Source organism: Bactrocera dorsalis, unplaced genomic scaffold (assembly GCF_023373825.1).
Source record: "Bactrocera dorsalis isolate Fly_Bdor unplaced genomic scaffold, ASM2337382v1 BdCtg027, whole genome shotgun sequence".
Lineage (NCBI taxonomy): Eukaryota > Metazoa > Arthropoda > Insecta > Diptera > Tephritidae > Bactrocera > Bactrocera dorsalis.
This window is the reverse complement of record NW_026038078.1, coordinates 40,876-53,933: the sequence shown is the minus strand read 5'-3', so window position 1 is coordinate 53,933 and position 13,058 is coordinate 40,876. Positions and strand designations below refer to the sequence as shown.

Here is a 13,058-nt window from a genome sequence, read left to right as displayed (position 1 = left end):
AAATTTTCTTTTATGTATATCAATAGTATCAATCCCATAGATATACAAATCTAAGCATTTCAACATTCAACTAATTAAAAATGTTATTTATTGGAAGCTCATAAACTCTGGTTGTTAACCAGATGCAAAAATGTCGATTACAAAATAATCGATAATTTGTCCGTGCACTTCCGACAATTTTTCAATACTGGTGTGGAGTTAATTCTGAAATATTTAAGTGTAATTTGCTGGTAATTAGTACAAATTTACAAGTATTTTAAATAGTTTTTATTTATTTAATATTTTGATATCATTTTATTATTTGTCTGGGTTAATTGAATGTGGCTTGCATTTTGAAATGTAAAAATGTGCCGATCAACCCCTAGATGTTCTTCGGCAAATGACGCGTCGATTAAAATTTTTCCATCTTTCAGAAACGCAATTCGACTCCTTTGGGTATAAATATCTCCACGAAACGTGTAGCTTCTAGCTTTGCGATAATTATTTAATTCTGAAAAAGAATATATAGAAACTGGTGACGAGTATTCGTTGTCAAGTTTTTTAAGAATAACTTTCAGGCAAGTATCAGAATTTCCAATCCATTTGCGGCTGTCGCATTTATTGATTTTTTTATTCACATCTCTTTAGGTTTTCTTGATTCCTAAAAGTTGCAAATAATGGCTAATAATAATTATGCCGGTTTTAGCTATGGCGGAACTCAATATGGTGCAGGAGGTGCCGGATACAATCCAGGGCAGGTATCCTATCCAGCTGTAACAAACGCTACCTATGCTAACGCTGCTGCGTATCAATCTGCTGCTGCTGCTGGTCAGGGTGGTTATGCAGCTGCTGGCGCTTCGGGAGCGGGCGGCTATGCAGGTTACGGCGACTATGGTCGCGCACTTCCTGCATATGACGCATCGAAAACATTTTATCAACAAGCGTCAGCTAGCTACAACACGGCACCAGCAGCTACAGTTAGTAAAACGCATTATTCGGCTCCACCCGTAAAAAATATAAACGCTGGTTCCAAAGCCGCTGGTGTTAAAGATAAAACAAATGGAGCTGCTAAAACAGTAGCCACTCCAGCAGCTACCACTGCTACGGCTGTTAATGCGTACAGTAATTACGAGTCGGCTCTTTATAGTGCAGCTTCAATGTATGTTGCTCAACAGCAACACCAACCCGGCACTGTTAAACCGAATGCTAATGGTGCCTCTGGCAATAGTTGGCAGTATAGAGCTCCAAAGGGCGCTGCAGCTGGTGGTGCAAATGTAGCACGTCCACGCACCAAGCCACCGCCACGGCCGCAACAATTGCATTATTGTGAGGTATGCAAGATCTCATGTGCGGGACCTCAAACTTATCGTGAGCACTTGGAAGGTCAAAAGCACAAAAAGCGGGAGGCATCTTTGAAAATGCAGGCTACAGCACAGTCTGCAGCTCAAAATCGTGGTAATAATTACCACTGTGAGCTTTGTGATGTTACATGCACTGGTACCGATGCCTATGCCGCGCATGTACGTGGCGCAAAGCATCAAAAAGTGGTTAAGCTTCATCAGAAACTTGGCAAACCAATACCCCCAGATGAGCCAAAGAAGTTATCAAAAATCAATTTTGTCCCAGCCAGTGGTTCTACCGAAAATACAGAGAACGTTGAAGGCGAAAACACTAGTGTCAACGAAAACGGTTTGCATTATTTATAACTCATTTACTATTTACAAAATTATTTAAATTCATTAATATAATTCAGATAATCAAGATGATAATGCCGTATCCGGAGAAAACACTGATAATATTAAACCAGTTGGTGGCGAATATATTGAAGAAATTAAGGATGATGAAGGGAAGATCCTAAGTTTCAATTGTAAACTATGTGATTGCAAATTTAACGATCCCAATGCAAAAGAGATGCATATGAAAGGTCGCAGACATCGCTTACAGTATAAACGGAAGGTCCAACCGGATTTGGTGGTCGACTTTAAGCCCACTCCACGTCAAAGACGACTAGCTGAAGCACGTGCTCAACGTGCTCTTATGCAATCGCACCGAGGTGGTAATGTTGGTTTCGGTGATGAACATGAGGGTAGTGGCGGAATGTATTGGGATGAACAACGTCGCCGGGCACAGTACGATGACGAATACGATTACAGCAACTGGTTGGCTCGTAGCTTTGCTGGTAAAAATTTACAATTAAAATTTTTTTTTCTGCATATTAGTTTACAACTTATTTAAATTTAAGGTGCTCAACGTGGATTTGGTGGTCGCATGGGTAATGGTCCACCACCATTCTTCGGAATGATGCCTGGTGGGGGTGGAAGTATACGTCGTCCTGAGAGTACTGATGATCGTCATGCAATTGCTCGTCATGCAGAGATTTATCCCAAAGAGGAAGAATTGCAAACTATACAACGCATCGTATCACATACTGAACGTGCTCTTAAATTTGTATCGGATAAACTTGCTGAGAATACAGATGAAAAGGGACCAGCTAATAAAAAAGAAAAACTTGAGAATGCTCAAGTAAAGGATGGACGCGATAATCAAATGTTATCATTCCAAAAGGAGGCTGATAGCGGAAACATACGCATTCTTAAGGGCGTAATGAGAGTCGGATTTTTGGCCAAAGGTCTCTTATTACAGGGGGATAATGCAGTTGAATTAGTGGTTTTATGTTCTGAAAAACCAACAGTTGGATTACTAAAACGAGTGGCCGTTGAATTGCCATCTAAATTAAAGGAAGTGGCAGGTAAGTGCAAGTATAACTGTTTATATATATTATATTATGTATTTGTATATTTTTATGGATATGAATTTTTCAAGTTTGAATGACCTACATACATTGCTTTCATAAATACCAATTTTACACATATAAACGAATGTATTTTTTTAATATAATTTTTATAATTAAGTTTACACTAAAGCCATGAAGAGGTCATTGAAATTGCTTGATTCGTCTCCGAGAAAAATTACGTATTTGTAACAAGTATATAGTATTTCTGATTGATTACCCTAAACTAGTATGAAATCTAATAGTTTTGGTGTGAAATCAGAAAGACTGGGTGGTAACTTTTTCCAAAGAAATAGCTTAAATTGAAAACGTATGTTTTCTACGCTGTGTTCTGAACAACCGCTAATCGATGATTTGATATAAATTGGTTAATTTCATGTCTTAGTGAACAATACCAAAGTTTATACAATTTCAGTATGTAATACATTTAAGCATAATAAGAATGGGCTTTTGCAAGACTAATAATTAATAATGAAAAATATACATATACGGATACATAATATACAAACAAAGCAAAGGCAATTTGTATGGAAAAAGTGAAAGCAAATGAAAAATGGTGTTTTGGTGGAGTTATGCATATCCGCATACGTATTGTTTACAGAAAAGGGATATGAACGAACTAAAACATATTTGTTGGTGTTTTCAGCTCTTCACCGGATATACATGCCATTGTCCCATTGAGATTGGTTATTTGAGGTTTGTGAACAGGACATTCAACTTCACTCTACTTCACTTTTATTGTGGTGCGGGTACGTGTACGGGTACTCCTCCTTCATAGTATCTTTCTTTTATTGCGCTGTTTGTTGCTGGACTGGAAATTGAACGGTAAAATGTACTCTGCGCCTATGTGCGAGTGGCCCAAATAAAGGAATATATTTATACAAAGTTTTAGGACCAACATATTGCTATTATTACTTACTACTTAAGTTCGACGTTTCATCCATATGATTCGCGATTTTCTCCACCCATTTTACAGTGAATTGCAAAGCTCAGTTTTTACAAGCAAATCTAACTTTGTGTAAATAAAATCCTTTCGAAATAAATTCTAAGGTGAAATCACATATGAAACAAAGCTCTTCAAATAGCTACACAAACAAAACGGTCAGACCTTTCCAAATTAAGTGAATTTGATATGCATACTTTAGTTGCAGTTGTTTTATGTTTGTTGTCACAAATAGCAACCTTTCGCTGTTGGCTAGCCGTTTTGTGTGTATCGAATATCAAGAAGACGTGGTTCGATATGAGAAAATTGTGACCGAAACATAAATCACAGTTACGCCAGTGTTTTTTTTTTTAATAAAATACACCAGTTGTATAAGACGATGCCTATAAGTTTGTCCACCATTAGGGCACAAAAAGAGTTATTACTATAACTTGCGGTCCAAAGGTACAAATTGCTATTATAAAATATGTCACGGCGTTACTTGACATTAGTTTCGGTCAAAGTTTTTTATGAATATATTAATGACATGTAAGAGAATCGCAAAAGTGCTACAATGTAAAGAGAGGTGCAAAGGCAGAATGTACCTGCATTGAAAGATGTGTACATACGTTCATGGTTTTTGGATTCTCTGAAGTTTAAAATCGGTCTAACGCATGCCTTGTACCTCTGCTTACTGGGGATGCTTTAATGAATGGAATTATAAATACATACGTTTAACCTTTATGTGGCCGACTCTCCTTAATAGGTAGTTTAGATCTTGGGATCACGATAAATAGTTAAATGTAAACAGATGTGCAAACTTTGATAAAAAGACAAAATATTTTTTTTTTTAATAATTTTAGAAATTAAAAATATTGAGGTCTGTGTCAGATGTATTGAGTGCATGAGTCCTGACAAATTAACACGAAAGGTAACTGTCAATTTATTAACAGACTTTTCAGCCCTTTAAAAAAAATTAATATATAACTCAAGAGAGTGAATACAAGTATTTAAAATGTCCCAGCCACACAAAGGTTAAAACATTTGCTTTCCTAATGATCTGAATATTGGTAAAAGTGACAAGTTAATGCAACAAAGTGTACAACTATAGTTAAATGGTGAACATGTTTGTCACTTTCAACCCATATTATTTAAGCAACTCATATATTCGATATGCAATTAAAAAATTTTGTCTGCAAATAGTATTTTTTTTTGCTATGTTCAATTTTTATTTTTTTGAGAGTTTTTAATTAAATCCGTTTTGCTTTTAGGAGAAAACCCAGTTGAATATACGGTTGAAGTTGTAGCTCAAGACTCAGCGGTGATTGTGCGTGATGATGTAGTGTCCGTTAAGATTTCACTTACTTCGCCCCTTTTGCGCGAAGCTACGCAGGAAGCCAAAAATGATGCTGCTAACGTTAACGGAGGAACAGGAGATCTTGCACTACTACCGCGCGAACCGTGTCTAAAGGTATGACCTGCGGAAAATTAGTTGTATTTTCTGAATCTAAACTTGTTCTGTTAAAGGCTTTAGCTGAATTGCGGCACGCCAAATGGTTCCAAGCACGCGCCACTGGACTTCAATCCTGTGTAATGGTAATACGTATATTGCGTGACCTTTGTCAACGCATCCAGTCGTGGCAGGCATTACCACAGTGGTCCCTAGAATTGTTGGTAGAAAAAGTGATCTCATCAGCTGGTTTCCCAATATCTCCAGGTGATTGTCTTCGTCGTATAATGGAGGCTTTGGCTTCTGGTTTTCTTATTAATGGACCGGGACTCTTAGACCCATGTGAAAAGGAAGCTCAAGATGCTTTGCATGATTTGACTAAGCAGCAGCGCGAAGATCTAACCGTCTCGGCACAATTGTTTTTGCGTTACATTGCATTCAGGCAAATTTACAAAGTCCTTGGAATGGATCAGTTACCGGCACTGAAATTTCCTATTCGACCATGGCGTTTAAACCGCAAACGCCGCCGTTCTTCTGGTAAAGGTGGACCGGGTGGTGAAACAGATATGGCTGAAGGTGAAGAAAGCTGTACCGATGAGAAAATATCTAAAAAAGATATCACAACTTAATCTCATAATAATACAAATACCGCGTTTGTAGTTTTAAATTTCAAATGAACATCTCTCACATATTAAAATATATAAATGTTTATCGGTGGATACATTGGAAACTGAACCACTTCATTCACATAAAATAGTAAAAATAATAATTATCTGGAAATTACTTATAACATACCGTGTGTTTACCAATAATTTTGAATTAAAAATGTAAACACTATTGCAATTATGATCAATAAATAATGCCACATAATAAATAATCATAATATCGTTTTTAATATATGTAAAAGATAATATATATTTTTTACAATATTTAATGTATTTATACATATTTATCCCATTTGCTAGTTTTCTTCATGCTGTTGTAGGAATCATTTGCTGGGCGTTTACTACTATTTTGCCTTTCGAATTCAGCCAATGCTTTAGTATTTTCCAAAGATGACTCGATATTATTATTTTGTTGGTTATCGACATTTCTTCCACTGACATCCTTATCATTTGATTCAGACTCATTACTTGCAAATCCATTTCCCTTAAATTTCTTGTATTCTGAAGGTAAAATGTGCTGCTCATTCGGAAGGACCATATGATTTGGTGAGGTAAACGTAGAGGTACTCAATGCTGTAAGCTCTTTATTCTTATTCAGGTTCTGTACAAGCACACGACATTCCGGGCCACTTCCACGAAAGTACTCAGCCAGAGATCTTTGTTTCACATTACATACCTTACAAGTCCATGTTTTCACCTTTTTCACCAAATCCACCTTGAAAGTTAAATCTAGTTAAAGTTTTCTCCTAAGTGGTATTAATATAGTTCATATTTACTTGGAACATTTTACATTCAGTACATTGCAAAACTCTAATTTCTTGCGGCATTGGTGATGTTTTTTTTTTAAATGCGCGGTTTAATCAACACTAATTCCTCTAAGAGATGTGTCCGTATTTGATTTTACGATAACCTGATATTTTTCTGCAATTATCAGAAATCAGTTTTAGCGAACCAAACTAAACTAATCGATAGAATGATAATTTTTGAGTGGAAGTATAAAAATCGTGTTTATAATTTCCTTCGGAAACAGCTGATTTATAAGTACACATCTCTTAGAATTCCGGTAGAGTTTTTTATATTAAATAACCTTAAGATGTTAAAAGTAATTGTAAATAATACATATGTGAGGCAGTTTTCAATTAAACAGGCAACAAAACCTCCCATAAAGTACACAGACACCATTAATTTGCCAAAAACAAAATTTCCAAACAGATTAAATGCTGTTAAGCGGTTAGAATTGGAACGTAACCTGGTTGAGGTAAACTAATTACTTTATATGTTGAGTTTTGAGCTGGAATTGCCTTTATACTGCAGGGTGTATTTTCTGAAGCATATAGTTACCAACAACAACATAATCATGACCCAGCTTTTGTTTTACACGATGGCCCTCCATATGCTAACGGAGATTTACATATGGGTCATGCAGTCAATAAGGTGAGAAACTAGTATTACAGCTGTTTAGGATAAGCAATAATTTTTTTAAAATTTTATTAAAGATTCTTAAAGACATAACATTACGTCAGCATACAGTACGTGGTCAGAAAGTGAATTATATTCCAGGATGGGATTGTCACGGTCTGCCCATTGAATTAAAGGCAACAGCTGCTATTAAAGATAATAAGATTGCAAGGATTAAGAACCAAGATCCGATCAGCATTCGAAATAAATGTAAATATCAATTAAATTCCGTTCATTAAGTGGGTACACATGTAAGCGATTTACATAATATTTTTCTTACAAAGCTCGCAACTTTGCCTTAAAAGCAATGCAACGACAAAAAAACGAATTTCGTTCATGGGGTATTTTGAGCGACTGGTTAAATGAGGAAAATATTTATTTGACAATGCGGCCGGGATTTATAATAAATCAACTGAATATGTTCATAGATTTTTATGAACGTGGACTGGTGTATCGAGATTTAAAGCCTGTCTACTGGTCTCCATCATCGCGGTACATTTGCTTTTTATTGAAAGTGAGATTATACACACTTAGTACATACTTTTAATTTTTAGAACAGCTTTGGCCGAAGCCGAACTTGAGTATGATGTAAACTTCGTTAGTCCTTCAGTTTACTTGAGATTTCTATTAACTAATTGGCCAAGTGGCATATCACCTTCCTTGAAAACTAATATTTATGCTTTAGTATGGACTACAACACCATGGACAATACCAAGTAATCAAGCAATATGCTACAATTCAATACTAGACTACAGCGTGCTTAAATTGTCTAATTATGGCAGTGATTTATATTTAATTGCCACAAGTTTATTGCAAAACTTTTCGGAAGTTACTGGCATTACCTTCGAGGTTGTAAAAACTTTTAAAGGCGCAGAACTATCGAATTGCGCATACCAACATCCCTTATTCCCAGAGCAAAATAACTTACCATTCTTCGCTGCTGCACATGTGCAAGACTCAAAAGGCACAGGGCTCGTTCATACCGCACCTGCACATGGACCAGAAGATTTTTTGGTTGGTCTAGAAAATAAGTTGCCTGTGGTTAGTTTTGTATATAATATATCTGAGAAGAATTATTCAAAAATTAAAATGTTTTCAGATATGTTTTGTCAATGAAGATGGTGTCTACTCTTCAAAGGCTCCTGATTTTTTGAAAGGGAAAGATGTTCTTGGCGAAGGTGATCGATTAGTGTTAGAAAATATTGCATCAGATGTGTTACATGCCGGTAAGATAACACATTCATGCCCTATTGACTGGCGCACCAAAGAACCTGTGATAATACGTGCCAGTGAGCAATGGTTTATGAATACTGAGAAACTAAAGGAACGAGCTCTTGAAGAGGTACAATTCAAAGACAAATTTTACATAATGTAATTTATATATATTTTTTCACCCAGATCAGTAAAATAAATGTTTATCCACTTGTTCAAGCAGATGCGAGTAGAAAAGCACTAATGACACAAGTGCGTAAGCGTCCATATTGGTGTATATCACGACAACGTGTATGGGGCGTGCCCATACCCGTATTTTATGAACGAGAAACGAAGAAAGTTATTCTGAATAGGTAAGGTATTTAAAATTATAGATCAAATTTATAATTATTTATTTATAATCTTCGTAGATCTTTAATCAACCATGTCTGTGATCTCATTAAAAAAGAAGGAAACGCTGACTTTTGGTGGTCGCAAAGTGTAGAGGAGCTCTTACCACCGAATATTCTGGAATCCTTTAAATTATCAGCTACCGATTTGGAAAAAAGTGGAGATATTTTTGATATTTGGTTCGATTCGGGTAGTACATGGTCAAGTGTGTTAAAGGATAAGAAAGTGGCTGACGTTTACCTTGAAGGTTACGATCAGTTCAGTGGCTGGTTTCAGTCATCATTGCTTACAAGTGTTGCAGCAAGAAACCAAGCACCTTACAAGTGAGTTATAATTTAAAGATAAAAATTGTTAAGATACATATTTTCTTTATTAAAATTATGTGAAAAAATTAATAGATCAATATTTGTACATGGTTTCACAGTCGATGATAAGGGTCACAAAATGTCAAAATCATTAGGTAATGTTATTTCACCAAAGGATATAATTAAAGAAGTCGGAGTGGATGCTTTAAGGTAATATTGTCGCAGTATACTTATAATTACATATAAAAATGTTAAACTTTATACTTTTCAGGTGGTGGGTGGCTTCGCATTGTGCGCAAAACATGACTATAACTGTCAGTAAGAAGTTAATGCAACAAGCTGCCGACAGTGTAAATAAAATTCGCGCTACTTTACGATATTTAAATGGTGTTATTGATGATAAATCGGAAATTCTGAATGATAAAAGTACTTTTTTGGACAGATATATTTTAAGCACGTTGGTAAAACACGAAAATGAGGCATGCAGCGCTATTAGTTTGATTGGAATAATTTAGACATTTAATAAAAAAATTAATTTTTTTACAGATTTGGAAATTGTATGATACTTACGAATACCATCGCGTCGTGACGAACACACAAAATTTTGTGGCAAACCATATTTCGGCAATATATCTTCACACTATTAAGGATCGACTATATTGTGGAGATAACGTCGACATAAGAAATATACGCTTTACATTGCTAAATTGTTATAAAGTACTCTGCTCTACTATATGGCCTATTATACCATTCCTAGTAGAAGAAAGTTGGCAATATTACGGTAAAACTTCATTAACTGTTGGTCTGAACAAATTTAAATAATTATTTTTTTTAGATCCTAAAAGGGCGTTTCATCAACAAAACTTTACTGCTGACCCCGCTTGGAAAGATGTCGATGCTGAAAAAACTGTTGGTGTTGCTTTGGAAATTAAACGAATTGTTAATCAAAAAGCGGGCAGCGCGAACTCATTTAATTTAGAGGTAGAAATTTTATATAACAAAAACAATGAGGAAATGCAAATGCTACGTCTTTTGCAAGGAGATGAAGCAAAAGTATCTTCTAATAATTCAGAGCTATGTGAAATACTACAAGTTCAACGAGTTTCCCTGCAACCATCCAACCATGTAGATTCTACCAATATTAATGTTAAAAAATTGGAACTGACTCTATGTGCACGCTGTAGACGTTTTGCAGTTGATAATGCCGATTGTGTTTGTGAACGTTGCGCTTTGGTTCTAGCTAACAGATAATTGTTAACTTTTATGACATAAGTGTTATATTTAAAAGCTTTGTAAGCACTTCAGTACGGAATCACGCAGTTTGAGTCGTAACGACTGCTTTCCACCACATATTATATGAGTTTCATTCTCATCAAATTTTATCGTTGTATCTTCATTTATCAAATGCAGCATAACTACATTGCCAGTACGCTCGACTTTTATGTTTGTAATGCCATCTTGAATTAACCGTTTCTTGAGTAGATCTACGTCTAAGGTACCATATTCATATTTCGTATTTTTAAGTACATCTTCTCGGCTGGGAGGAGGCATTTTACTACCACTTGGCTTATCATTTGAAGAATCCGCACATGGGTGTATATTGTGTACTTTATCCTTAACTTCCAGGACGCCAGTAATTGTGGAAACGGTAACACCGTTACCCACGTCACGCGGAACAATTTTTTGTGCCATATCATATGTTATATAAACACGATCGAGTTTTCGCTTCAACGGCAACCGAATTATTTCGCCGCATTTAAATGTAATAATTTTTTTGTCCTGAAAATCGGAAATATCAGTAACTTTTATAAGGTTCGTTCGCCTTTAATTATAAAACTTACCGGTTGCTCGATAAAAAGGTTCGGTGCATTTGGATGTGGCTTTGTATAGGCTTCAGGTATCACCAAAACATTTGGCTTCAGTTCCTTTATTAATTTATTTGCCTGTTGATAATTGAGTGAAGTGTCTATTGGACAATAGAAAGCTTTCATAGCGAGGGGTTGGAATGGTGCCAATACTTGGAGATATGGAAAATCTGGTTCTGAATAATATATTTTTGAATATTATTTTTGAAACAATGGTATTTTGTTAATAATTTACCTGTAAATATAATAGAATTATTGACATTATGACCCCACATTTCTACGAAGTGAACAGCATCGCCGAATCGCAAGCTGGGATGGCCACAAAATACAACACATGGCTGAAAGAACAATACATTATTTAATTTGTCGTCTTTTTATTGCTTTATAAACAACTTTCAAAATACCTGCCGAAAATCTTTACTAAATCCTTCAGAAAACACATGTTTGTAATGCTTTAATTTTGAATTGCGTAAATAGAAGGCGTGCGGAAAGGGATCATCGGGCAGGTAGACTTTGTTTTGCTTTGCCGAACTCAGCCATTCAGCCAAAATATTTGAGTATGCTAATGAACTATCGGCTACCGGTGAAATAAAGAACATCGGCACATTATTTAGTCCGGCATTTTCCAAATTCTGTGTAAGACATTCGAAAAGGTCGTATACTACTCCAGAAGGATAACAAGGTATTAACGCTGAACCATTGTTTCGAATAGTAAGAGCTTAAAAATTAATGTTTTAGAATACAAAAGAAAAATAAATTCATCGTTAGATAAAACAGTAATCAATTGTTATACATAACTTAATAAACTAACTAATGTTTTGCATTAGTATTTTGTTTTACATAATAATTGTACTTATTTTACTTACCCACGTTCATGCATAGTTCACCTAATTTTGTATCAGGATTAACAGTTGGGGCCTGAGTTAAACCTGTCATTATCAAAACGTCCGCGTGTTTCAGTGCACTCTGATTTATTGGACGAGGATGTGTAGTTAAAGTTGATGATCCGCTAACATAACAAATTTTTTCGTGGGCTGTGCTTAAAACCCAATTACTCGATCCTAAACAATATCCCGAACTGACGGGGGTTGCAACGAAAGCACCTAAAATATCCTTCAAATATATTTGTAGTAAGAAGAGAACTTAGTTTTATACTCAGTAAGTATTTTACCAATTTTTCATCGTAACCCATAATTGTTACGCGCGCCAAACTATTGTGCACATCTTTTAAATTAAATATTGTTTTCCATTTTTTGGGTCTAAATGACTCACTCAAAGGGCTGGGTAATAAATGTAACACATCTTTCCACAAATGTGCTGTACTAGCTTTAGGTGCAACTTCAATATACTCCACAAGTTCTTCAAGAAAGAAACGACCAATTTGTAACGTTGGCTCTGTTGCATAGACTTTTCCTTTAAATCCCGTGTGCTCCGTTATAAAAGGAAGTGCTAGCATATTTAGATAGTTTGATATTAATATCACATCAATCTCACTAAAATCCATCATTTTATCCATTGGCAATGTAAACTCGGGTGCAGAGTCAACAAAAACTCGACCACAACACTCCTTTAATTCACCGTCCATTTGAGGATCATGATCGCGATTTGGTATCCAATTAGGTAAATTTGACAATTTCACACTTTGAACGAAAGGAAGTGGCAAAAAATTCAAGACCGATTGCTCTGTTAGACCACAATCTAGCATGATTCGCAGGCCCTTGAAGGTAATAACGTAACAGTGCTTCGCCAAATCATTACTTAGGCAATACTGGTAGGGAATAAAAATTATTACTTAGAATTGGATATATAAATGCATAAATTCACCAGTCGCATTTTGTTTATTTTTTTCACTTCTTTGCCGGTGTTTGTCTACCTTTGCCTTCAGTTTGCAGTAGAAATTGTCTTGAATTGAATGTCAAATAGATTGACAGCTGCCAGATGTTATCTTAGTAAAACTCTGTTCACACACATAACTCGTGTTGTCAATGCGAAAATTAATCTGAACACTCATACAAGAAGAG

The 13,058-nt window shown here is 35.6% G+C and overlaps 4 protein-coding genes across 5 annotated transcripts; 2 read left to right on the top strand and 2 right to left on the bottom strand.

Moving 5' to 3' along the window:
- Positions 1 to 77: 77 nt before the first annotated feature.
- LOC105231271 (zinc finger RNA-binding protein 2) lies at positions 78 to 6,019 on the top strand. 2 transcript variants are annotated; one of them, XR_002184018.3, is made up of 7 exons: positions 78 to 230; positions 414 to 557; positions 628 to 1,668; positions 1,733 to 2,158; positions 2,222 to 2,728; positions 3,417 to 3,595; positions 4,964 to 5,102. XR_002184018.3 is itself a non-coding variant. In XM_029552492.2 (7 exons), the coding sequence occupies exons 3-7, from the start codon at positions 657 to 659 to the stop codon at positions 5,769 to 5,771; spliced, it is 2,697 nt and encodes an 898-aa protein (XP_029408352.2). In that variant the 5' UTR covers positions 78 to 230; positions 414 to 557; positions 628 to 656; the 3' UTR covers positions 5,772 to 6,019. The 2 variants fall into 2 exon arrangements, 1 of the variants encoding a protein (XP_029408352.2); XM_029552492.2 differs by lacking the exon at positions 3,417 to 3,595 and adding an exon at positions 5,220 to 6,019 and having other exon boundaries at positions 4,964 to 5,163.
- Positions 6,020 to 6,053: 34 nt separating this feature from the next.
- Positions 6,054 to 6,719, bottom strand: LOC105231461 (MRN complex-interacting protein). Its single transcript, XM_011212768.4, has 2 exons — positions 6,584 to 6,719; positions 6,054 to 6,522 (listed from the first exon to the last, which is right to left on the bottom strand). Exons 1-2 carry the CDS (start codon positions 6,632 to 6,634, stop codon positions 6,082 to 6,084), a joined length of 492 nt encoding a protein of 163 aa, XP_011211070.2. The 5' UTR covers positions 6,635 to 6,719; the 3' UTR covers positions 6,054 to 6,081.
- Positions 6,720 to 6,724: 5 nt separating this feature from the next.
- LOC105231273 (isoleucine--tRNA ligase, mitochondrial) lies at positions 6,725 to 10,552 on the top strand. Its single transcript, XM_011212472.4, has 12 exons — positions 6,725 to 7,065; positions 7,122 to 7,241; positions 7,304 to 7,475; positions 7,550 to 7,757; positions 7,820 to 8,306; positions 8,365 to 8,607; positions 8,664 to 8,830; positions 8,888 to 9,190; positions 9,266 to 9,382; positions 9,444 to 9,651; positions 9,719 to 9,953; positions 10,008 to 10,552. The coding sequence occupies exons 1-12, from the start codon at positions 6,781 to 6,783 to the stop codon at positions 10,421 to 10,423; spliced, it is 2,961 nt and encodes a 986-aa protein (XP_011210774.2). The 5' UTR covers positions 6,725 to 6,780; the 3' UTR covers positions 10,424 to 10,552.
- Positions 10,405 to 13,040, bottom strand: LOC105231272 (integrator complex subunit 9). Its single transcript, XM_011212471.4, has 7 exons — positions 12,862 to 13,040; positions 12,209 to 12,805; positions 11,904 to 12,150; positions 11,442 to 11,755; positions 11,273 to 11,375; positions 11,014 to 11,213; positions 10,405 to 10,951 (listed from the first exon to the last, which is right to left on the bottom strand). The coding sequence occupies exons 1-7, from the start codon at positions 12,868 to 12,870 to the stop codon at positions 10,454 to 10,456; spliced, it is 1,968 nt and encodes a 655-aa protein (XP_011210773.1). The 5' UTR covers positions 12,871 to 13,040; the 3' UTR covers positions 10,405 to 10,453.
- Between the last annotated feature and the right edge of the window lie 18 nt (positions 13,041 to 13,058).